Raw genomic sequence first — 24,585 nt, 5'->3', positions numbered from 1 at the left:
GTGTGTGTGTGTGTGTGTGTGTGTGTGTGTGTGTGTGTGTTGGTAGCAGTGAAAGCACTCTGTTTTTAAAACGTCAACAATACCACAGTTTGTTGTTTTCCTCCTCTCCCAGGCTCACATGACATGACCTTGGCGCCTGCACTGCTTTCACTCCGCCTCAGCCTCCGGGAACAGCAGCGGGTTCCAGGGCCCTCTGAAAAGTGAGAGTCGCCAGAGATGGCCTTCTGCAGGTCAGGCAAAGTCCGTCTAGCTGGGTGGAGCCTGAGGATCTTGGGAGCTGACCACTGTGCTTCAGCTTAAAATTGAGAGCCAGGGAAGTTCTTCAGAACCCGTGGAGGAGCTCTGGGCTTCGCTCTAGGTCGCCTCGTCCACCTCTTTCTGCCTTCTTGGTAGGGGGTTTGCAGCTGGAGAAGGTGGCATTTGTATGTTCGATAGATCCTGATTGGAAGGGATAAGGAAAGGATCTGGCTGGCCTTCTATCGGCCCGCCCCGGGTCATCTCTGAGTAGCCCGGTTGCCACAGCCGCAGTTCTGCAGCCTTCGCTGATTGTGGTGCTACCTTCCCCAGTCTCTAGATTCAAAGTTCTCAGCACGATTCATGGCTGCGTTGAGCTGCACGAGGCTGAGGTGGGCGCTCTTGGGCACGCGGGTGCTGGGCCGTGGCCTCTGGCCACAGGGAACCAGAGCCAAGGCCGCGATCCCGGCCGCCCTCCGGACAGACGAGAATACGGAGGGTCGTGGAACAGGTCAGGACCGGCCGCTGCGGAGTTCGGAGGAGCTTCCGGGCCTCGGATCGCTGCACTTTTTATACCAGCTATTCCTACGAGGTTATGCGCTGCGCTTGCACGAACTCCAGGTAACCTGGCAGCGGCATCACCACCCGGGGCTGGGCACTGGGACATGGGAGAGAAGTGGGATAAACAATAAACGATACAGGAACTTTAGCTCGCTGCTGTCTGAGGCTTCAGCCGTAAGGGTGTGCAAGGTGCAGACAGAACCCTTCGAAATAAAACAGGCGATGAGTGTCAGGGATCAGGAGAGCAGCGGTGGACTCAAGCTAGGAGAACTGCCCAATCTTACTGCAGAGATGCTGTCTCTTCCTACTTCTTCCAAAGGAGTTAGCTTTGGGAGCTTGTTTGCAGTCTGCAGGACACATTTCTCCACGGGGGGTGGGGGGTGGAGGGTGGATTACTTCTCAGGAAGTGAAAGAAAAAGCTTACGGAGAAGTGGATTAATTCCATCTTCTACCCTGCCTGGCTGGGAGGAGGGTGAGAATGAGGGGCAGAGAAAATGAGTAAGGCTTCGATGCACAGCAGCCAGGCGAGCTATCCCTGTCAGGCTCAGGAGGTATTAAGAGATGGTTTAAAAAAAAAAAAAAAAATCATTCTCTGGGACCGGAGAGATGGCTCAGGGGTCAAGGGTACATCTCTCTTTTTCAAAGGACCTGAGTTGTTCCAGTCCCAGTTTACAACCGTCCAAGAGAATCTGATGTCTCTGGCCTGTCAGGGCACCCGCACTCATGAGCACACAGCTCCTCACACACATATGCACAATTAAAAATAATACAAATCTTAAAAAAAAAAAAAAAAGAAAGAATTCGGGCATGGTAGCACAACACACATCTTTAATCCCAGAGCTCAGGAGGGGGAGGCATTAGAATCTCTATAGATTCCAGGCCACCCAGTGCTACATAGTGTTGTGTGTGTGTGAGAGAGACAGAGACAGAGACATGAGAGAGAGACAGAAAGAGAGAGAGAGAGAGAGAGACAGAAACAGACAGACAGACAGACAGAGAGCAGACCAGACTCAGTACCTCTAAGCAGAGAAACAAAGGGGCTGAAAAGTCCTTTTGCTTGATTTCAGCCTCCAGAAACTGAGAGGTCCGGGGAATGCCTAGGGGTTAGGGACTGAAGCTTTCTCAGGAGGAGTTGCTCAAGATGTAATTCTAGATGGCTTAACGAAGATACCGAGGAAGCGAAATCATAAATATTACGGAGTTTCGTTTGCTTTTGTTTTGTTAAGACAATGCTCTTAGCTCTTCCTCCTGCCTCAGTCTGCCAAGTGCTGGGATTATGTGTATGCACCATCATGCCCCAAAGAGAGATTTTTTTTTTTTTTTTAGTTAAGATTTATTTTTATTTCTGTGTATGTGTTTGAATGTTTGTGTCTGTTTGTCTGCCTGCCTGCCTACCTGTCTGAAGAGGCCAGAGGAGGATCTTTTGGAGCTGGAGTTACAGACAGTTTATGGGTACTGGAGACCAGTCTCGGGTCCTGTGCTAGGGAACTTAACCGCTGTTCCATACCCCCAGCGCCATGAAAGGTCTTTTAAAAGAGTGCAGATGGCTGAAGTTTTAGGAGAACTCTAAACACCTCTTAAACTCTGAGCCGTCCCATGAGAAATATTTCTTAAACTTTTTTTTAAACTTATTTTTATGGGGCTGGAGAGGTGGCTCAGAGGTTAAGAGCCCTGGGTGCTCTTCCAAAGGTCCTGAGTTCAATTCCCAGTAACCACATGGTGGCTCACAACCATCTATAATGAGATCTGGTGTCCTCTTTCTGGTGTGCAGGCAGGACATTGCATACATAATAAATAAATCTTTAAAACAAACAAAATTTATTTTTATGTTGTGCATGGTGGTGCACACCTTTAACTTACCACTTGGGGAGGCAGAGGCAGGCAGATCTCTATGAGTTCAAGGCCAGCCTGGTGTACAATTCGAGTCCAGGACATCCAAGACTACACTGAGAAACTCTGTCCCCAAACCCCTCCCCACCAAAATATTTTTATGTACATTTGGTGTTTGGATTACGTACATGTCTGTGTGAATTTGAGTTGCAGACACTTGTGAGCTGCCCTGTGGGTACTAGGAATTGACGTAGGGTCCTTTGGAAGAACAGTCAATGCTCTTAACCACGCTGAGCCCTCTCTCCAGGCCCCATGAGAAATATATTGATCTTCACTTTATGTGCTTGTGGTTGGTGTGAGTTAGCATGTCCATAAAACCCAGCAACAGCATTATTGAGGAAGGCTGTGTTTCTATAACCTGCTTTGTATCAGTTAGAATTGGCTTGTCATTTAAACTGTCATAAACGCTAAGATGGAGAACCCTTATAGTTGAGTGTCCTTTGGGTGTGGTCTGCTCCCAGAATTTAGGCTGTTTTGTTTAACTAGAACACAGTGCTGGAGAGTGAATATATTGTAATGAAAAGGTTTATTTCGTTCACAATTTTGGAAATTGAAAGCCCAAATAGGTGGTTCCATTTAGCTAGTCTCTGATGGAGGGCTTTTTACTCTACGTATCATGGTGGATGACATCTCATGGCACAAGCTAGCCTGTGATGTAGAAGAGAGAGGTCACATGGTAAGAGAGGAACTGAGTATGTGGGAAGAAACAGGCTTGCATCTTTATAACAGCCTGTTTTGTGAGAATTAATTTGATCTTGGGAGCCCGGAATGGGTATAGCCCCAGCTCCTTCTTTTAGGCTCTACCTCTTAGAGGTCCCAGACCCTTTCATTACTGAAAGGGGGATCAAGCCTTCAACATACACACACCTTTGAGACAGAAAGACCACATCCAAACCATAGCATGCTACCCCAACACTCCAATTTCATATTCTCCTCCCAAGGCAAAATGCTTTCATTTGTGCCAATAGTCCCCAAAATAGTGTTTGAGCACCAGTCAAAAGTCTAGAGTCTGGGTTGTGCATGCCAGGAATCCTAGCACTTGGTGAAGCAGAGGCAGGTAGATCTCTGTGAGTTCGAGGCCAGCCTGGCATACAAAAGCAAGCCCAGGACAGCAAATGCTACACAGAGAAACCCTGTTTTAAAAAAAACTAAAGTCTACAGTCTGATCTAACACTCAAGACGACTCCTTTCTGCTATTAGCCTGTAAAGTCAAAAACTTACCTGTATCCAGCAGACAACAGGGGAATGGGATAGAAGGGAAATGGGTCAAAAGAGAGAGATCACAGAGCCCTGTAAAACTGAAACCCATCAGTGTGGGTGTGCACTAAAGCCCCAAGTCCTGCATCCTGTGCACACTGGGTTGGGGATGGTCCCCCAAATCTTAAGCAGCCTGGCCTGCTGGGCTTCTCCTGGGGTCCCGGTTATGGCTCCACTAGACCTTTAAATGAAGACTCTGTGGTGCCTGTGCCCCTCTGCCAAACTCCTGCCTAACTACCTAGGCTTGTTTTTTGTATATATGTTTGCTTTAAGGTACAAGATGGTTTTTTTTTTTTTTGCATTTATTTTGTGTGTGTGTGTATACAAGTGTACACAGGCATGAGCATGACATGACAGGTGCCCAGAGAACAACTTACAGCTTTCTCCTACCATGTGAGTTCCAGGTATCTAACTCAGGTTATTGAGCTTTGCAGCAAGCGCCCTAACTCACTGGCCAAGTTGCCAGAACGCCTCACCTTTCTCTTCCCCACCTCCTCCTCCTAGCTCTAACACTCTGAACCACAGTGGTTCATTGAAGGAGGAGAGTAGGGCTGGGAATGAAACCTGGACCTTCTGTAGGTCGGGCAAGCTCTGTACCCTCCTCTTTTCTTCTTTTGTATATGTGGGGGGTTGAGACAAGAGGCTTACTAAGTAGACTGGGCTTGTTGCTACTGCCTCTGCCTTGAGTATGCTAGGATTATGTATACCATTACACTCAACAGCTCTTGTCTCTTAATGATAAATCCTGCCTTTAGGTCATCATCGCTGCTTCCGAATCTTAGTAAGCATGCTTTAAAACACACCCAAAAAGCTCTTCTGTATATTTCCTTAGAAGTTGCTTTCAAATGCCCTAAGTCATCACCCTTAAATTTGGCCTTCCACAAACCCTGGGGCAGGAAGGCAATGCAGCTAAATTCTTTGTCGCTTTGTGAGAAGGTGGACCTATTCTTATTTGTACCTGTGACTTCGTCGGCGTAGCCTTTACGGTGCACCTTCTTTGTTGTTGTTGTTGCTGTCTTGTTTTCCTTTTTCAAGACAGGACAGCCCTAGCTGTCCGGGTACTTGCTCTTAGACCAGGATGACCTCTGACTCACAGAGATCTGCTTGCCTCTGCCTCCCTGGTGCCAGGACGAAAGACGTGTGCTACCACCACCCGGCACTTGTGCACATTCTTAAACATGTTCTGGTCATTGCTGTTTATCCCGTCTCTGAGAAGGCATGGATCCTTCCACAGCTACCTAGAACGCCTTATTTAAAGCCATGCAGACCTCCCCTAGTCTGGTCCTCCAAACCCTCCCAACCGCTGCCACTTGTCTGGCTCCAACACCACTTCCATATCCTAGGCCCCGGTGTCTAGGATACCATCACAAAACACTTCCGCACCACAGTAGAAGTTCCCGTCTGCATCTGTTCTGCGCTAAGACAAAGCTTCTGAGGCCCAGCGTCTCTAGCTAGCCTGGTCGTGAATCCCCTGTCTCCACCCTTCAAGGTTCTCACTACAGATGGGCCTCTGAATCTTCTCAGCATTTATGTGAGATCTGGGGGGCCGGACTCTGTGCTTTAGCCACTACCATAAGACCAGCCCCTGCTGTAACTTTTTAACACCATGACATTGGGTCCCAGGCTTCCAGCTCATTAACCTTTGGGGGAATAAAACCTGTCGGCATCGAGATCCATGGGGTCATAAAAGTTGCCATTTTGCTCTCCTTGCCGTGTCTTGGCTCTGCTGTGTTGCAGAAGCTGGTTGAAAGCGTTGGTGTAAGTAAATTGCCTCGCCCTCGGCCTATCATATGGGTCAGGCAGAGGGTGCTTTGGCCCAGGTAGCCTCACCCCTAAAGCCCGACTTGGGGTCCCTCCTACCCAAACAGGGTGACTGTCACACAAAGGGGGAAGCCAGCCAAGCACAACACCAGTTACACACCAGATGTCCGAAAACAAGGGACCCCAGAAGGATAGATAGGGCAGGCAGTGCTGTGTGACACCCGCCTAAGAGGCTGAAGATGCCAGCATGCCCAAAGCTCTGGGTTCTAATCTCAGCACTGCAAAAAGGAAATCAATAAGAAACAGCAGGGTCTGGGTAGATGGCTCAGTGGGTAAGAGCAATTGCTGAACAAGCATGAGTCATGAGGTTCTGAATTCTAGTCCCAAACACTCATGTAAAAGAGAGAAAAAAAAAAGAAAGAAAAAGAAAAGGAAGAAGCTGAGCATGGCCACTGTAATCTATTACTCCAGAACTGGGCTGGGGCAGAGAGAGGTAGATCTGAGGAAGTCATTGGCTAGTCGGTCTAACCGAAATGAGAAACTCCAGGTCTGGTGAGAAACCTTGTCTTGGGAAAATAAAGTGAAGCAGGACTTCCTATGCCTTCCTCTGGCTTCTGTCAGTGTGTGTGTGTGTGTGTGTGCGCGCGCGCGTGCGTGCACATACACACTAAACAAAATTGAAAGCATCTTTTTTACCACTGAGCTGTAGCCCTAGGTCTGCATTTTACTTTCTTTTTGCTTGTTTGTTTTTTGAGACAGGGTTTCTCTGTGTAGCCTTGGCTGCCCTGGACTCACCTTGTAGACCAGGATGGCCTTGAACTCACAGAGATTCCCCTGCCTCTGCCTAACTGAGTGCTGTGATTATAGGCAAACATCACCATGCCCCGCTTGCATTTTACTTTCTAATAAAAATAATACCAAATATTCTGGGAAAAGGATGCAATGTGAACATATGTTAAATATACATATAAAATTTTTTAAAAATATTTATTTAATTACTTTATGTGTATGTGTGTACCTCTGTGATTTTATGTACTATGTGGGTGCTGAAACCTGAACTCCAATCTTCCTCAAGTGTAGTAAGTGCTCTTAACCACTGAAATATATCTCCAGCCCCAATTTTACATCTAAGTTTCTATTAAATTAAAATTTTTGAGGTTTTGTTTTCATTTTATGTGTATGAGTGTTTGCCTGAATGCATGTCTGTGTATGGTGTGCCTACAATGTCCTATGGGGCTGGAAGCTGGTATTGGATCCCCTGATACTGTAATTTCCGATTGTTGGGGTGCTGGGAATTGAACCCAGTTTCTCTGGAAGAGCAGCCAGTGCCCTGACTGACCTATCTATCATTGCAGGCCCTCTCTTAAATTTTTACCTTTCAAAAGTATTGATCCTGAGCATGATAAGATATTGTTAATATTGCTTGTTCCAAATTCCCTGTGGCCCCCAGTAGCCCTTACGCATTTGTCATTTTGTGGATTGGGTTTCCCATCATTGTTAACATGGCTGAAAGACTGGATTGTAAAATGAAGGGCCCAGCTTGTGTCCATCCACCCCTGTCCCCCAAGTTCCTGGCTCTGGGGTCTGCCTGTCTCCCAGGTCAGCATCTGCTGCTGGTCATCCACTCTTTGTCCTCACTTTTGCTCTAGGACACGGCTTGTTGACAAGGCTGTGCATGCTGTTCTACTGAGCTGCCTATCAGGCTGTTGGGCTGGGCTGCTGAGGGAGTTGAGTGTGCTCATAAGCAGCGCTCACAGTTTTCTGAGTGTGTTACAGGCAAAGCCTCTCGAAATCAACGGGAAGTTCTTACTGTCAGGATCCCTGGAATGCGTCTTTGAAGTCTATGACAGTTCTGTCTTCTTGCATAAAAGTGGATATTTTTCAGATATTGAAGTAATCGTTTCACACTCGGACAGAAATGTCTTTTTGTAGGGCTTGAGGCACATCTCTACGATAGAACATCTTCTGAGCATCACTAGGTTCTGGATCCCATCTCCAGCCCTGAAAATTAGTGATGATAAAGAAATACGTATAATAGAAACATGAAACTCCTTTCACTGGAGAATAAATCATATGCATTCATACTGTGGAGTTCTATATACAATTGTAGTGAATGCATAACCCTTTTTGTTGTTGTTTTCTGTTTTGTTGCTGTTTTCAGTATAGGGTATTTGTCTTCAGTTGGTCTGGTCTCAGACTCACTATGTAGCCTAGGCTGGCTCTGAACTCAAAATCTTCCTGCCTTACTTATGGTTGAAATACTGGGATTACCATAGTGCACCACCATGCCCACCTCCAGCTCTCTCTTTTGAAACTTGATCTCAAGTTGCTCTGGCTGATCCTAAACTATTGAGCTCAAGTGATCCCTGCCCAGCCTCAGTGCTGGAATTATAGTAGTGCTTGGTCTGCATGCTCTTTGGTTCAGTTTCTGATAGAAACATCTTCACAAATAAACTGCATGCAGTGCCACTTATTGTTGCAGGATATTTGATCACATTGTGAACCCCGAGACTGTGAGCTGTAAAAACCTGTTTCTAATTGTGGTGTGGCTCAGTCTTTGATCCTAGGGCTTTCTGTTTACTGTAACAAGTACTTGCGGTGTGGCTCAGCCCTAGCACACACCTTTAATCCAAGAACTTTTTGTAAATAGGTCAAGAGGCAGAACAAACAACCAGACTGACCAGATGTCAACGTAGACAAAAACAAAACAGAGAGTGAGAGGAAGTCCAGAGGACAGATAGACACACAGGAAGCTAAAAGGCGGGACATTGAGTTGAAGGGTATTTAAAACAATGTGGAAAAGGAGAAGGGCTTTTTCCTTCTAGATGTGAGCTAAGTAGAAGTGGCTTTTTTCCTTCTGGGACGCTGGCTAAGTAGGTAAGAAAGTCAGCTGGGTGCTTTCTCTGCCTCTCTGAGCCAGCAGGTTTTTACGATTGAGCTCCTCCTCCTCCTCCTCCTCCTCCTCCTCCTCCTCCTCCTCCTCCTCCTCCTCTTCTTCTTCTTCTTCTTCTTCTTCTTCTTTCAAGGCAGACAGAATTTCTCTGTGTAGTCTTGACTATCCTGGACTCACTTTGTAGACCTTTTGGCCTCAAATTCACAGAGATACTCCTATCTCTGCCTCCACGAGTGCTGGGATTGCATGATGGGGATTTTCTGAATTTTTCATAGGGCCACTGGCTTGTTTAGATGTAGCAGGATGTCACCCAAGCCCAGGTTCAGAGCAAAGGGAAGCTGGAATGTTGTTAATTATTTGCCACCTCCGGTTCCTTGGAGATGTGGATTCTGCTTGTGTGAGGAGTTGGGGTTAATTCCTAGTGATGGCACTCTGATGGCCCTGAGACAGCTGTCCCATCTGCACTCCCCTGCCTGTGACCCAGAATGAGCCATCTTTCTGATATTTGCTAACCAGATTAGCCAAAAGTGACCTGCCGGTCACTCTTGTTTATACAACTCTCAAGGCCTGCCTAGTTGACTTCATAAAATAGCGCTTGGACTTTGTGAGTTTACTTTGGTTGCCAAGGCTCTTGGCTGGCTTAAGCATTGTTAGGCTTTGCTGAGCTTCTTAAGGGGTCCCTCTCTAAACCAAACAGGCCCCTAAAGAGGAGAGGCCAAATGCATCTGTACTTTTTATTTTTATTTTTTAGTTGAGTGATCTTTTCCTCTCTCTCTCCTTCCTTTCCTTACTTTTACCCTCCCTCCTTCCTTAGTGCAGTGCTGGGGATCAAGGCCCAGAGCCTCTCACACTACCACTGAGCTGCACTCTCAGCCTAGTAACTACATCACTAGGATAATCATATATGATGCTCTTCAGTCATTTGACACTTACCTTTTTTTGTAGGCTCATTGACTCATGTAGTTATCATCCTCTAGAGAAAAGGGATTCCATTTAGTAGGCTCCCCTCATTTCTTCATTAGAAGTCAGAATAATGCCTTCTAGGCACCATACTTATGATTTAATTAGCAAGCTCCAAGACGTGCCTTCGGCTTTCCACTCTGAATATATAGGCTAGCTACTGTGCATTTCTGAGATGAATTACTGAGAGAGGAACAATCCTCTCTCACTGACAAGGACAGATATGTGTTGCCATATATATGTTAAGTTCATACATATAAGTCAACCAAAGCCTGACAAATTCAGCGAATAAAATCCCAAAGAGATACTTTTAGGTTTAGATAGTTTGTTACTTAGTGTAAAAAAGAATAAGCAAGGTGCTTATTCCCCAAGATCCTTGACCCACACACTCAGCACCCAAACACCAGGCCTCCATGAGCTCACTGTGAGTTGTGAGATAACCTCTTGTCTGAAAAGCCCTTTCCAAGATTTTTGTTCGTTTGTTTTCTGTTTTTGAAGACAGGGTTTCTGTGTGTAGCCCTGGCTGCTCTGGAACTCTCTCTGTAGACCAGGCTGGCCTTGAACTCTGCCTCTGCCTCTCAGCGCTGGGATTGAAGCCATGCACCACTATGCCTGGCACTTTCCAGGATTTTCTATCCTGTACCTAGTTTTTCTTTCATCCTTCTCTTCCTCCTTTTTTTTTTTTTTTTTTTTGTTTTGTTTTTGTTTTTGTTTTTTGAGACAGAGTTTTCCTTTGTATCCCTGGCTGTCCTGGAACTTGCTCTATAGACCAGGCTGGCCTTGAACTCAGAGATCCATGTACCTCTGCCTCCCAAGTGCTGGGATTATAGGCATGAGCCACCATGCCTTCCTTTCCATCTAGTTTCCAAGGTGAATATGGCAGAAAGTCTCAGGTCACCTCAGAATCCAATGAGCTAACAGAAATCAAAATTTTGCTTCATGGTAGCTCCAGCAAGGCTTCTGATTCTTTCCTCTTCCTGGAGGGTTACAGGGTTCCTAAAAAGTTCAGTCTGAGGTTCAAGGTGTTGCTGGTATGGATATTTGCAAAGCTGACAGGTTGAGGGTCATTAATAGTCTTCACATGACCTTTTAACAAGAATGACTAAAAATTTCCAGAAATAGGTCACTCTCCTCAGATAACCTAATTAATTTTACTAATAAGGACTTGTATTAGATATGCTGTTTGCCTTAGACAACATCTGACTACAGTGTATACAGCTTGTGTATCCAAGCTTGTGTAAAGCTTGGTCAGGCCAGCCTAGAGGACAGATTTGGCCCAGCGCTCTTTTGGAGAATAACCAGAGTGGTTGCCAAGCCTATGTACTCACTCAGCTGCCCATTAAGTGGCTGCCAACCTTCAAACAAGCTGTGTGCGATAAGGCCAAGTAGAGTGATACCCACCTTTAATCCCGGCACTTGGGAGCTAGAGGCAGGATACCTGTGTTTGACGCCAGGCTGGTTTACACAGCGAGTTACAGGACAACCAGACCTACACAGAGAGACCAATGTCTCGTACATCAAAAAAGCTGTGACAAAAATACCAAGAGGCCAACAACAGGGTGAGGTCAAAGAGACCAAGTCAGAAAATTGATCTTGTCCTAGCGTTTTTCATGGAGGCTGGGCCTTTCTGAAATCTGGCTGTTGGGAAGTTTCTATGAGTTCTTAGAATTCAGATTCTTCCCTGGCCATTTGTCAAGTTGAAGATTGGGGGTAGCAACCCAGATTAGATGCAGTATGGACAGGAACTGAAAGAGGGACCGTCGTCCCTTCCCTGACTCCTGACTCCCACGGTTGGCTTCCAGCATCCTCTGGAACAGAACTGTTGCTCTGCTTCCACAGCTCAGTGTATGGTCCTCACAGCAGCTACACCTCCTCTTCCTTTATCTCTTCCCATGTCCCGTGTTTGTCTCAAAGCCCCCCAGTGGCCTCTTCCCTGTATACCTTCTACCATCTTAAAACACCTTCCATCCCTTGACATGTGAACCACGTGAGGGCCATCTTAGTATGGACATCGTTTATCCTTGTCCTTCACAGTTGCTCACGATCCGAAAGTAAAGCTAGTCATTCACTTCCTTCCTTGTCTTTGCTGTTTACAAACTCTCAGTTTCAGTTCCCAGAGTGTGGGTGTGGCATGAAAAGGAATTGAGTGTCTCCCACAGATAAACAATTTCTTGGCCTTGTGCACTACAGTTTGGGCTCTGTGGCCCAGGATGGAACTGGCAGTGGGTTCTTGTCCCAAGGTGTTTCCAGGAGACTATGATCTGATCAACTTTTTCATTTCACTTGGGTTAAGCCCGAGCAGACCTTTTCACAAATAGGAAGCATGGGTCTTCTGTAACTGTGATGTTATAATGTTCATCCCAGATGATGCTTGTTCACTGTGTCTTCCTGTTGCTAGACACCGGCCTACTCTGTCAGGAATCAGAGATGACTCGATAAGGTATATTATTGTAGGCTTTCTCTGAGGCTGTTGCCATAGATTCGCCCACTAAAGACAGTGTACTTTTTTTTTTTCAGGAGTTGGGGGGTTAGTTCAAGACAGGGTTTCTCTGTCTGGCTGTTCTGCAACTCACTCTGTAAACCAGGCTAGCCTCGAACTCACAGAGATCTGTCTACGTCTGCCTCCCGGGTGCACCATGGCCTGGCTATCGCAGTGTACTTTTGGCCCCTCCTGCCTTCTCTCTCTGGCTTGCTATGTAGCACAGGCCTCCAACTCCTGGTCTTCCTGCCTCAGCCTCCCGAGTGCTGGGATTACTGATGTGAGTCACATTTGGCAGACAGTTATTCCTCTCATGGAACATTCTGGGCGATGATGTTAAGCAAGTGTCAGGTCCACAACTAAAGAGTCCACAACTCTTTTTGACAGTGGAAGGTCGCTGACGCAGAGGATGTCTGTGGTTGGCTGGATATTCTCAGCACAGAGCCTCTCTCTGCTACTTCTCTAATCAAGATGTGGTCTTCCCTTCCCCTGACTTTTTGTATGTTTGTTTGTTGTTCAAGACAGGGTTTCTCTGTATGGTCCTGGCTGGTCCTGGAACTCACTCTGTAGACAAGACTGGCCTCACACTCAGAGATCCACCTGCTTCTTTTTCTCAAGTTCTGGGATTAAAGGCGTGCACCAGCAAGCCCAGCTAGCCTGGGATGCTTTATAAATCCCTGTCTACAGACAAATGAACAGACAAAGAAAACATGGGGATCGAGTCAACATTGTGGATTGAGTCAGCATAGAGTGGAAAGGAGTTTTTAACTCAGGAGCGATTGACAGTTGATGGCGTCCAGGGGAGAGGGTCAGTTTTCTTTCTAGGTGTGGCCCCTGGTAGATCTACACTATACATTAGTGGACAGCTCACACCAGAAGTATATGGCAACACAAACTGGATTCGGGTTATTTTTAAATTTTTCATTATTCTATGTGTAAGGGTATTTTGTCCGTGTGTATGAGTGTATATACCACATGAATGCAGTGCCCTCAGAGGCCAGAAGAGGGTGGCAGATTCTCTTGAAACTTGAATTACAAACATTGGTGAGGCATGATATGGGTTCTAGAATCAAACTTGAGTCCTCTGGAGGAGGAGCCAGTGCTCTTAACTGCTGAGCCATCTCTCTAGTCCTTTCAATAGATTATTAAAAAGGAAAAAACAAACAAACAAAAACACATGAAGTTGGTAGTGAGGGAGAAGGTGTTGATCTGGGAAAAATTAGAGGGGAAGTGGGGGACGAATATGATCAAAATACATTGTATAAAATTCTTTTTTTAAAGATTTATTTTTTTTATTTTTATGTGTGTGAGTATTTTGCTTCCATGTATGTTTATGTACCACGCGTGTATCTGGTACCCACAGATCATTAAAATAATCAAGTAATAATATTTTTTAAACCTCTGGAGACTAGAATGTGGCTCGGTTGGTAGAGTGCTTGCCTGTCACTCATGAAGCCCTCCCGGGTTCAGTCCCCACCACTGCATAAAACCAGGTGTGGAGGCACACTCCTGTCATCCCAGAACTCGCCAGGTAAAATCTGCATAGCCTATCCCAGGCCAACCAGGCTATCTAGTGAGATATGGTCTCACAAAAAAAGAAGCAGGAATGGAGCCAGTACCTAATGGACCAGGCCCTGGGTGGCAGCCGCCTAGAAAAAGCAAGCATTTTTCTTTTTACCATTCAATTTGAAAAAAAACAACAGTCTTTTCCTCTTTCTTTTCCACCCCTTTCCTCCCTCTTCTCCCTTCCCTTCCCTCTCCATCCCTTTCCCTCCCTGTCCCTGTGCATTCCTTCACAGCCCTTACCCCCACCCTGCTGGCTAGAAGAGTATCTTCCCACCCCCTTTATATCTCCCTGTCTCATTATGTATCCCTGGTTACCTTGAAACTTGCTACATAGACTAGACTGGCTTCAGACACACAGAGATTCACCTGCCTTTGCCTCAAGGGCTGGGGACAAAGGCATGTGCCACCATGTCTAGCCTAAAAAAGTATCTAAAGTAGAAAGAAGAAAAAAGCGTCAGGGCTGTGACTATAACCAACCCACTGACTGTGCACTTAACCAGGCAGTGTGCATAAAGCTCTGGCTAAATCACCAATAGCCTTGTCATCAGTTTAGGCAGAATTACTCTTTTCCTCAATCCCTTTTTCTTTGCATATGGAATTTCATTTGGTAATTATGATGGTGGAGTCTTGGTCCACCATCATAAGTCTTGGAATCTTTTTAGTGAAAACCCAGGAAGATACTAGGACTGGATTATTCCATATATTACCAATTCCCAGAAAGACATGGATCCAAACACATGATCTTTTCTATGAAAATTAAGCCCAAAATGCTTGGATTTCTATGACTTTTTTTTTTCAACTTTTTTCTAACTTAGAAGTGATTCTGTTGTCTCATACCTGTTATCACCTTTAATGTAGCTTTAGAACCTTAATTTATGTGAGGACCAGACTTATAAGTGCTTATGTAATTGGTCGAAGCTGTTAGGCCTACATTCTTTAGGAAAACTGAGATGCGAGGTCTTGTTCCCTTGCTGGAGAACAGCCCTAAAGCTAACTTGATACACAGGATGCAGTGAGCAGAGTGTTGAGCCTCTTATTTGCATATTTATTTTTAGGCCACATGTAGACTTCTGTGATCTAAAATAAGCAACACGAGAAAGCTGTGTGTTTATCATGCGTTTAGTGTGGATGGCTCTGGAGATGTGTTCTCAATAAGCCAACAGTATTAGTCTTGTTTATCAAATACTTACAGCAGAGATCATTTTGTTCTAGCTGGAGTTACAGTTTTATGACTTTGGGTCAAGCCCCGACACTGTAAAACATGTAACAGCGATAAACATAACCTCCCAGCTGGGACACCCAGGCACGGAAGTGTGCTAATGATACTGAAGACCTTTTCATTTTAGTTTACCAACCAATTTAGACCAACTTGTTTATTGAAAGTTTGTTTTTCATGGGAGCACAAGGCATCTGGTTTAATTCAATAGTTTTAGTTTATATGCTCTCTCATCTATAAACTATGTCTGAAAAGAAAAGAATTCATTGAAGTTTTGTTTTGTTTTTCGAGACAGGGTTTCTCTGTATAGCTCTGGCTATCCTGAAACTTGCTCTGTAGACCAGGCTGGTCTCAAACTCATAGAGAGCCACCTGTCTCTGTCCCCAAAATTCTGGGATTAAAGGCGTGACCCACCATCACCCAGCCTCATTAAAGTTTATTTTTTAATGTGCATTGGTGTTTTGCCTACACGTATGTCTGTGTGAGGGTGTCAGATCTTGGAGTTACAGACAGTTGTGAGCTGTCATGTGGGTGCTGGGGATTGAACCCAGATTCTCTGGGAGAGCAGTCAGTGCTCTTAACCACTGAGCCATTTCTCCATCCCTATTAAAGTTATTATTGTATATGTAGACACAGCATTTAAAACATACATGAAAGTAACACATGCAAACACATGCATACATGCATATGTTCTTTTGTTTTAATGGTGAGACAGAGTAATACAGTAATGTAAATTTGCAGGTTCGTGAAAAGACTTATTTTGTTGAGACAGGCTCTATACAATCAGCACCTAGGCTGATCTCAAATTTGCAGTCCTTCTGCCTTACCCTTTGGGTGCTAGGATTCCTGTGGCCTCAAAGTTTGGGTAAAGCAGTTCTGAAGCAGACAGGGAGAGGATGAGTCTCACAACATGTGACCTTTTGTTTTGTGTCTATCTTCTTTTACTTAAATGTTTTTAAGGTTTGTCCAAGTTTTTGCTCAAGTCAGTACCTGCTTCATGACTGAACAATACCCCATTGTGTGTAAAAAGCTTGGTTATCTGTTATCAGTTGGTGGGTGTTCGGGCTGGCCCACGGTTTGTTGCTGAGTTTCTGTGAACACTGGCCACGTCTGTGTAAACCTGTTTTTGTGTCTCGTGTATGGAGGACTGGAACGGCTAGGTCACTTGTCATTCTGTGTCAGACTTTCCACAGTGAGTCCCTTATCTAAATACTGCGCTGGAACACGTGAGGGTTCTAGTTGATGCTTATTTCCTGTTCATTTTTTGTTTGCTCGTTGAAGCTTTCAAGCTATCCTAATGGGCATAAAATGAGAAATTATTGTAACTTTGATTTGGTGTGCGTGTGTGTGAATGAGGGGAGGGCATGGCACACGTGTGGAAGCCAAAGAAAAGATCTTTTTATTTAAAAAAAAAAAAAAAAAGGCAAAACAACAACAGCAAAAGGACATCTACAAAATAATTAGGAAGCAATTTGGGAGCCTGTGTAATCCACGTCTCAGCTGTCTATCTGAGGCGCTGGGATCAGGTCTTTCTGCACTGCTTCCTGATGTATGCCTGGGCCCCGGATGGGATGGGAGCCCCACAGGGGAATGCTGATGAATTCCGATCTCTCCATCTTTGGAGTTCCACCGGGTGAGAACTGGTCCTCTCATTCATCTCAATGACATGTTAGCTAGGCAAAGCGGCTCAGAGGCAGCAGCCTGCGAGAGCCCTGGAAACCGGCTGTCTGTCTCCGGTTACCTCCTAATGCTGGGCACACGGGGCAGCACACGTCTCTCATCAAGTATCCCGATGTCTTTCTAAAATAAGTCCTTACATAAGGAGGTCCTCGTTAAGCGCCACCAAGTAAACCGACTGAAAGAAAGTCTGAAGGAAAAAGGGAGAAATGTCCCAGAAGCCTCTGCCCTGACAACCAGGCAGCCTTGGAAGCTCGGGGTTGCAGGAGAAGTATTCGTGCCCAACTCAGTGGCTTTTTAATCTAGTCTTTCTTTTCCTTTTTTTCCTTCAAAACGTTTATTATTTTATGTGTGCGTCAGCGTCTTGCCTCCATGCGTGCTGTGTACCATGCGCATGCCTGGTGCCTGTGGAGGCGGGGAGATGGCATCAGTTTCCCTGTAGATGGACCTACAGATAATTGTGAGCCACTGTGGAGGTGCTAAGAATCGAACCTGGGTCCTCTGAATAGATGGCTTGTACTTCAGCCGCCTTACCAAGTCTTTAAAAAAATGATTTCCCCCCCTGATTCCAAGATTGTGGTAGAAATTTGGGGAATAAATCACAGTGTAAAGAAGAAAGCAAATGCACCTACACAGCACTATTTTTCACTGCAGAAGCTTACCACCTTCACATTGTAATAAAAATGTTACGTGAACATTTTTTTTTCCTTTTCATTATGTGGCCCAGGCTGGTCTTGAACCTGTACTCTTCCTGCCTCTGCCTCCCAAGGGCTAGGACCACAGGCATATGTCACCACACCTAACTCTAATTTTAGTGGTCTGTGTCCTTGTCCTCTACCCTGCTCCACCACACAGGGACCAAACTCTGGACCTCAAGGGTGCTAGGAAAGAGCTCTCCACTCACTCAGCTACATCAACACATCTCCAGACCTTTAATTTTTTTTTTTTTTTTTTACTGGAAACTTTAAGAAAAACAAAAAGCAAAACAAAATAAGAAAACAAACAAACAAACCCAAAAACGTTCATTCATAGGCAAATGGATACAACTAGGGCTGGGTTATAAATTTTAGGATGACTTGTGTTTGAATGAAAAAAACGCCCCTTCCCCCACATCTTGGACAATGGAACACTTGGTTCCGAGTTTGCAGTGCTGTTGGGGAGGTTTAGGTGGTAGGGTTTTGCTGGGGGAAGTCCATCCCTGGGGGTGGGCTTTGAGTGTTCAAGGCCTTTACCCTATTGTAGTACATTCTTTCTGCTTCAGCTTGTGGTTCAAGATGTGAGCTCCTGGTTTCCTGCTCCTGCCTCCGTGCTCCCCCCCCCCCCCCCCCCGTAGCCATGATGAACTCTTATCCCTCTGGAAACTTAAGCCCCAATAAACCCTCGCTTGTGTAACTTGTCTTGGTTTTTGCCACAGCAACAGCAAAGTAACTAGTACATTCATTTCCTTTCTTCTCTGCCCTGGGGAAACACTCTTAGTATTTCGCAGCAGAAGTGGGTATTTATTCAGCCTTCCTTCCCACTTTTCCCTTTCATGGCTATGTCTGTGTGGCATGCATGCAGCGTGTATGTTTGCTCCCGTGTGAGTGCAGGTACATGTGCACACAGATGTACAAAAGAAGGCCCAAAGTTGATGTCAGGAATCTTCCGCATTCATTCTTCCATCTTATTCTTTGAGGCAGGACCTCAGCCAAACACAGAGCTCAGCAATATAGCTGGTCTTACTAGCCAGCTTGCTCCAAGGGACCCTCTTTGTCCACCTTCCAAGGCCAGAACTACACAGAGGCTGCCGTGTGTACTTGACATTTATGTGGTTTGTGGGAATCCAAACTCTGGTCCTCTTTTAAAGGCTTTCACCACTGAGCCATTTCCCTGGCTCCAGCCCTGATTCCTTAGGCAGGAGGTGTTATGCTCATTGTTCTAGTCTACTTTGGGTATCTTTCTGTGTTAGTATGGGGGCACCACTTTGTGATTTTTTATTTTTTTAGTTGATAATGTATATTGTTCTGTGGGAAGCTTGTTCTTCCTTTATAAATTTGTAGTGATGTTTATAAATGTCAAGAATTGTCCTCCAAATAGGGATGAACCATTTGAGACTCTCAACCAGTCGGGCTTGCACAGTCTGACTTTCCTGAGGGGAAGTGGAAGTATTTCTGTGGTTGAACTAACTCCTCGGGATCCTACCACACCCCGTGGTGGCCATGTCCCTGGGAGGAAGAAGTGTGGAACAAATGGATTTTGGAGCTTGTCAAGACTGGCTTCTAGGCAGTGGACAGCCTTGCCATTGTTAGCTCAGAGTGGATTCTGGACAACTGGTAATGGATTGGGGGTAATTATATTATGGTGGTCCTGAGAGAACACATTTTAAGGCCAATAGTGCGAACCAGTAGGATTGACTTTTTTTTTCTGGACTATATAGATCAGGAGTTTCTTCTGTAACCTCAGAGGTGAGTCTCTTCTCTGTAACTCTACTGTTTGTTTCACAAGAAGCCCTCCAGCTTAATGCTGGAACTGACGCTGAGTCTCTTTGGAAACAATTGGGAAAGAGGAAGTAACTGGAAAGCCACAGGTTTTTGTTTTCTTTCACTGTGCGGGTGTAAGTTAGCCAGGAAATTCTGGTTCACATTTGTAGGTTCCTTTTGGCCCTCCCCTCCGTCTTCTTTTCCTCTCTCATTTTCAGCAACTGTCAATACATTATAGCAGCCAGGGTCTTGCTCAAGGGGAGCAAGCTTTGTACCACAAAATGACTCTCTTAGCCCTTAGCAGTGCCAGTTTTCCAGATGCTGGTTAAAAGTGTCAGTTAGCGAGTGCCTAAGATGCAGCTAGGTATGGTGGTGTACAACGTTAGTCCCAGCACTCTGGAGGCAGAAGCAGGTGGATCTCTGTGAGTTTGAGGCCAGCCTGGTCTACAGAGTGATTTCCAGGACAGCCAGGGTTCTGTTACATGAGAAAGCCTGTCTTGAAAAGCTAAAAAAAAAAAAAAAAAGAAGAAGAAGAAGAAGAAGAAAAGAAGAAAAAGAAAAAGAAAAGAAAGGAACAAAGAAACAAAGAAAGAAAACGTCTCAGATGTGTCTGTTCTGATCCAAGCTGGGTCTTGTACCCTCTAGGCATTCTCTGCCTTTGAGCTACACTTAGGAATTACATAAAACACTCATTACTTTGTTGTTGCTTTAAAACAAACAAACAAACAAACAAACAAACACAGCCTACTTTGTATTTGACCTTGCATTTCCCATCTCAACTTATGCTTTTCTTAGAATTCCTAATTGTGTTTTTTTTTTTTTTTCTTTCTCTTGGTAATCACATAAGACACTTGTCTTCAACTCAATGAGGCTACAGCTGGAGTAGATTTTGTTGTTTTTCAACAAAATCCCAAACATTAAATTTTACCAGTGACGACTTGGGAGCCAGATGCTGGGGTGAAAGCCAAGCAGCACAAAGAGGCAGAGAAAGCACCCAGCTGACCGTCCTACTCCGCTGACATCCTTACTTCTTCACACTGTCTTAAAAATACTCCAACGAATGTCCCTCCTTTCTACTTCCTGTGAGTCTCCCTATCCATCCTGTGGATTTTCTCTCACTCCCTATGGTCTTTTTTCCTTTGTTCTTTCCTGATAACTGGTTGCTTGCTCCACCTCTAGACTTATGGTTGACTTTGCTTAATCTTGTTTACAGAAAGGTCTTGGTTTTCTTGGTTTAAAGGTATGTGCTAGGGCTGAGCCACATCACAACTAGAAACAGGATTTTCCGGTGCACAATCTTGGGATTCACGGTGTGATCAAATATTCTGCAACAAGACTTATCTATCTTTAACATTTTTCTCTTTATCTAAAATTAATTTTTTTTTACTATATTTATTTATTTGTGTATGTGTGTGTATGGTGTGGTATATATGTATAGGTGTGGTGTGCATGCTTGCATGTGTGTGTGTAGAACAGAGGACAGCTTGCAGGAATTGGTTTTCTCCTTCTACAATATGGATCCAAGCCAAACTCAGGTTATGGCTTGATGGCAAGCATCTTGCCCTCTGAGCCATCTTACTGGCTCTATTCATTTTATTTGTATTATTTATTTCTCTAAGTTGGCATGCAAAGTGATGGGTTTCATTATGGCATTTTCATACATAATATGTCATTATTCCTCTTGCTACAGTAGATTTAAATGTGAAGAAGGAACTTTAGGCTTACTAAAGGATCAGATTCCTTAAAACAAATATCTGCACCTGATCTGCAACAGCCCCAACCCCAGTTTCCCATATAACCATATTCCTCCACAGGCCTCAGATCCTCCAACCGCTTCCAGCTAACATTGGTCTCAGTAATCTTGTTCTTGGTAAGACCACTTTTTCTTTCTCTGTCTGCAGAACCCCTAACTACCACTGTGCCTCCCTCTTACACCATGCCCTTTTGTACTGCCCACTGGTTCTGGGGTGGCCTCTCCCACCCCAGCTTTCCTTCAAGAAATGTCACCCCAGTTATCCCACTTTGGTTAATCCCCGCAGATGCTGAACAAGGGCAAGTATGGTCCAATGTGGACACACACTTTTGGGACTCGCATCACTGTGAATCTGGCCAGTGCCTCACTCTTGGAGCAAGTGATGCGACAGGAGGGCAAGTACCCCATAAGAGACCACATGGAGCAGTGGAAGGACCACCGAGACCACAAGGGCCTCACCTATGGGATCTTCGTCACGTGAGCTGGGGCTTAAAGGGACGGGAGTTTGGCCATAGAGGACCAGGTGGAAAGAGAGCAGGCACTCAAATGCAGGACACAGCAGGGCCTCTCTGCATCCCTGAGCCTGCTGCTTAGACAGAGAGCAGTCACTGAGGTGGGCTGAGACCCAGAGATCAGCCACTATCTTTTCTACCAATACATTGTGTCATTTTTGGACAAGTAAATAATTTCCTTTTTCTTGTCTTTGTGTTTCAGATCTGTAATATAAGGCGTTTGGACTAAAATACTTGCAAGGCCTTTTCAGATTTGTTTAGGGCATGAACCTGAGGCCCCTGTACCAGCTAGGCAAAACTTACTTTACTACTACTGATCTATATTCTCAGCCCCTGTGTAATTTTTAAGTTTTGAAGCAGGGTCTCTTTCACTAAATTGTCACAGATATCTTGAGATTACAGACCTGAACCACTAGGCCTGGCTTCAGACCCATTTTTCTAAATAGTGGTTGAATGTACGTCAATTCGTGGTTGAGGAAGTACCATTATCATTTAGTTGGGAGGGCTCCAATCAGTTTCATCCAATGTGTCTCAGAGTGCATTGTATTACACACAAATCATGGGTTATAAACTTCATGAGTACCCTCCACACACATGTGGATAGATACAGATTTCAGTTGCGCCCAGACAGGATAAGATTATTCTGGCAGTGACATTTGGAGGAGGATGGACTGTTATTTACTTACGAGCTCGCCGAAGTAGACGGTGGAATTGGTGGTGATTAGCGGAGATTCCCAGTGCCACCAGTTGTAACTGGCTCCGTTCAGATGCCCCTTTTCTGAGTCCAAAACCAGTAAGTGGCTTTTCCCAGCATGCTTTAGTGTAACTGCCACACTGATCAGAACTGGGCATTTCGACAATGCCAGACAACAGGCTCGTCTCCGTATGCTGTGATCTCATTTTACCCTTACACCAAGCCCTTGTGTGGATAGTATTATTATCCCCGCTTTACAGCTGAAGAAAGAGCTATAAAAACCAAGGGAGATTTTACATCCCACGTCAGAGGTGACACGCCTACCTAGCCAATGATGAGGTAAATCTCCCTGATTCCGGAACTCAGGGATATATAACCTTGATACTTTGGAAAGAAAATGATCTGGTCACAGGTTCATTTGTAACTATTTCTGATGTACCTAGATTCAGTCTCTTCGGTTTCCTTTCTCATTTCTGTCTTCTTCACAGGTGGACCGTTTCACAAGTAAGATACTAATCCTTAGGACCTTTGTTCCAAACTCTGAAACTAGAGAATGCTGTTTTAGACCTCTTTAACCTCCCGATCCTGTGAGTTAAAGGGAGGCCACCTGGATCCGACTTGACAACACAACTGAACACGACCTAGGACCCTTTGGGGGTCTAATTATGTCTCTTACTCTGAACCCAATTTTCTATGTGTGTCACTGATATGCATTTAAAGGCCACAAACCTTTGTGCTAGGTTTCCAGTCCCAGTTCCAGGAAGTGGAGGCAGGAGGATCATGAATTCAAGGGCAGCCTGGACTATATGAGACCCTGTCTCAGACAAGCACCAAATAATCAATGAGTGAAAGCTATTTTGCAAAAGCTGTGGTACTTGTTTTTTCCTGCCTTGTTTTAGCATATCTTTCTTTAGAATCTTATTTTACACAGCAAGCACTCCCCCGAGCAATAGCTTCTGACTGGGGTGTCATTAAAGGTCTTCGAGTTTATCTCCTTGAAAAAGCCTTAACAACTCAACGGGTCTATTCTGATTGTCGTTTCTTTTCATTTAGTTTTGTGGCAGCCTTCCTCAAACACAAACAAAGCCCCTGGGAGGAATGGTTGAGGCTTATTTCAAATTTTAAAATTTCTTTTCTTTATTTTTTTAAAAGATTTAAAGATATGTGTACGGGCATTTTGCCTTCGTGCACATCTGTTCAACCTGCTCCTGCAGTGCGTGTAGAGGCCAGTTATCCCTTGGAACTGGAGTTACAGATGGTTTTGAACCATCCTGTAGGTGCTGGGAATTGAACCTCTGAGCTGTCTCTTCAGCCCATTACTTTTTGTTTTCTTTTTAAAACTTAATTGTTTTAATGTTTTGATAGTAATGTTGGGTTTGTCTGTTTGCTTATTTGTTTTGAGACAGTATCTCATGTAGTCCAGACTAGTTTTAAACTCACTATTCAGCTGAGACTGACCTCAGACATCTTGATTCTCCTGCCTCAGTCTCCCGAGCGCCAGGATTACAAGTATGCACCACACCTGCCTAATGGTAATCGTTATAAAATGAAATTTCCAATTTTCTAGTAATAATGTGTTAACTGTCCCACTCAGTCCCATTCTGTCCTCCTAAGCCATCAGTGCTGTTAACTGAGACTTCATTCTCACTTCACTCAGAAGTGTGCACACACAGCGGCGGGAAATTTCCTCTGCTCCTCGTAGCGCAAGGCCACATTCTATTTGTTGCTCTGCTAGCTTTAAGGAAATGGATTTGATCTAGCTTGCCTAGGGAAGGGCGCAGGCTTGGGAGTTAGCTGAATGTAGGACTGTCCTTGGGGCGTGTCCACCACCCATTTGGGCATCCCTGTTAACCCAGGTAGATGTCTAAGCTTCTACTGTGTGGCTATAGCATCAAGGCATGGAGCTTTGTTTTTGTGGGTCTCCTGTACCCTTGACACACTGAACCAAGAAGAGAATGAATGCCTGTAACCTTGACAATGAAAAAACCCCAACTAGGTCCTGTTCTAATCCTCAACCTCTTCCTAGAAGGCCTTTGTGCAGCCCTTATCATTCACATTCAGAAAATCCCAGAGTTACACAATTCCGTGATACGGTGTAACCACCATGTCCCAAGCATTCATCTGAACACCTGAACAACCCTGTTATGATAAGCTTTGGATCTTTATGCGTAGAGGCCAAACCCATGCCCCTGGCTGGTTGGTCACCTTTCTGAGATCACCTGGCCAGTCAGCTGTAAACCTGTGATTTTTGTTGGTTTGTTTTTTATTTTGAGGCAGAATTTTATACTGTATCCCAGGTTGGTCTCAACTTATGATGGCTCAGCCAACATAGGGAATAAAGGTACGTGCCAACAGCCTTGGCTAGACCTGTGATTTGATTCTAGGTGGTCTGATTCTAGAAGGCTACCTTACCCATTCACACAGTGCTGTGGGGGGACTCTGAGGTTTTGTAGTTCATTCTTTCTTCCTTTTATTTTTCCTCCCAAGACAGCATTTATCTGTGTAGTCTTGGATGTCCTGGAATTCACTCTGTAGACCAGGCTGGCCTCAAACTCAGAATTCTTCCTGCCTTTGCCTCTCTGAGTGCTAGGATTAGAGGGATGTGCCGCTGCCACCTGGCTTTAAGTTTTCTTTTCTTTTCTTTTCTTTTCTTTTCTTTTCTTTTCTTTTCTT

General features: G+C 44.9%; 1 protein-coding gene across 3 annotated transcripts in view; it reads left to right on the top strand.

The window, feature by feature from the left end:
* The first annotated feature begins 180 nt into the window (after positions 1 to 180).
* The window catches only part of LOC129683722 (sterol 26-hydroxylase, mitochondrial), a 27,421-nt gene continuing 3,016 nt past the window's right edge, over positions 181 to 24,585 (top strand). Inside the window, exons 1-3 of one of the 3 annotated variants that reach the window (XM_055616613.1) lie at positions 181 to 230; positions 568 to 855; positions 20,993 to 21,183. In XM_055616613.1, the coding sequence (XP_055472588.1) occupies positions 598 to 855; positions 20,993 to 21,183 (449 nt within the window). In that variant the 5' untranslated portion in view covers positions 181 to 230; positions 568 to 597. The other 2 variants (XM_055616614.1, XM_055616612.1) reach the window with 2 other exon arrangements.

The sequence above is a fragment of the Psammomys obesus genome, unplaced genomic scaffold (assembly GCF_907164565.1).
Source record: "Psammomys obesus unplaced genomic scaffold, mPsaObe1.curated_primary_1811, whole genome shotgun sequence".
NCBI lineage: Eukaryota > Metazoa > Chordata > Mammalia > Rodentia > Muridae > Psammomys > Psammomys obesus.
This window is presented reverse-complemented; position numbering and strand designations above follow the sequence as displayed.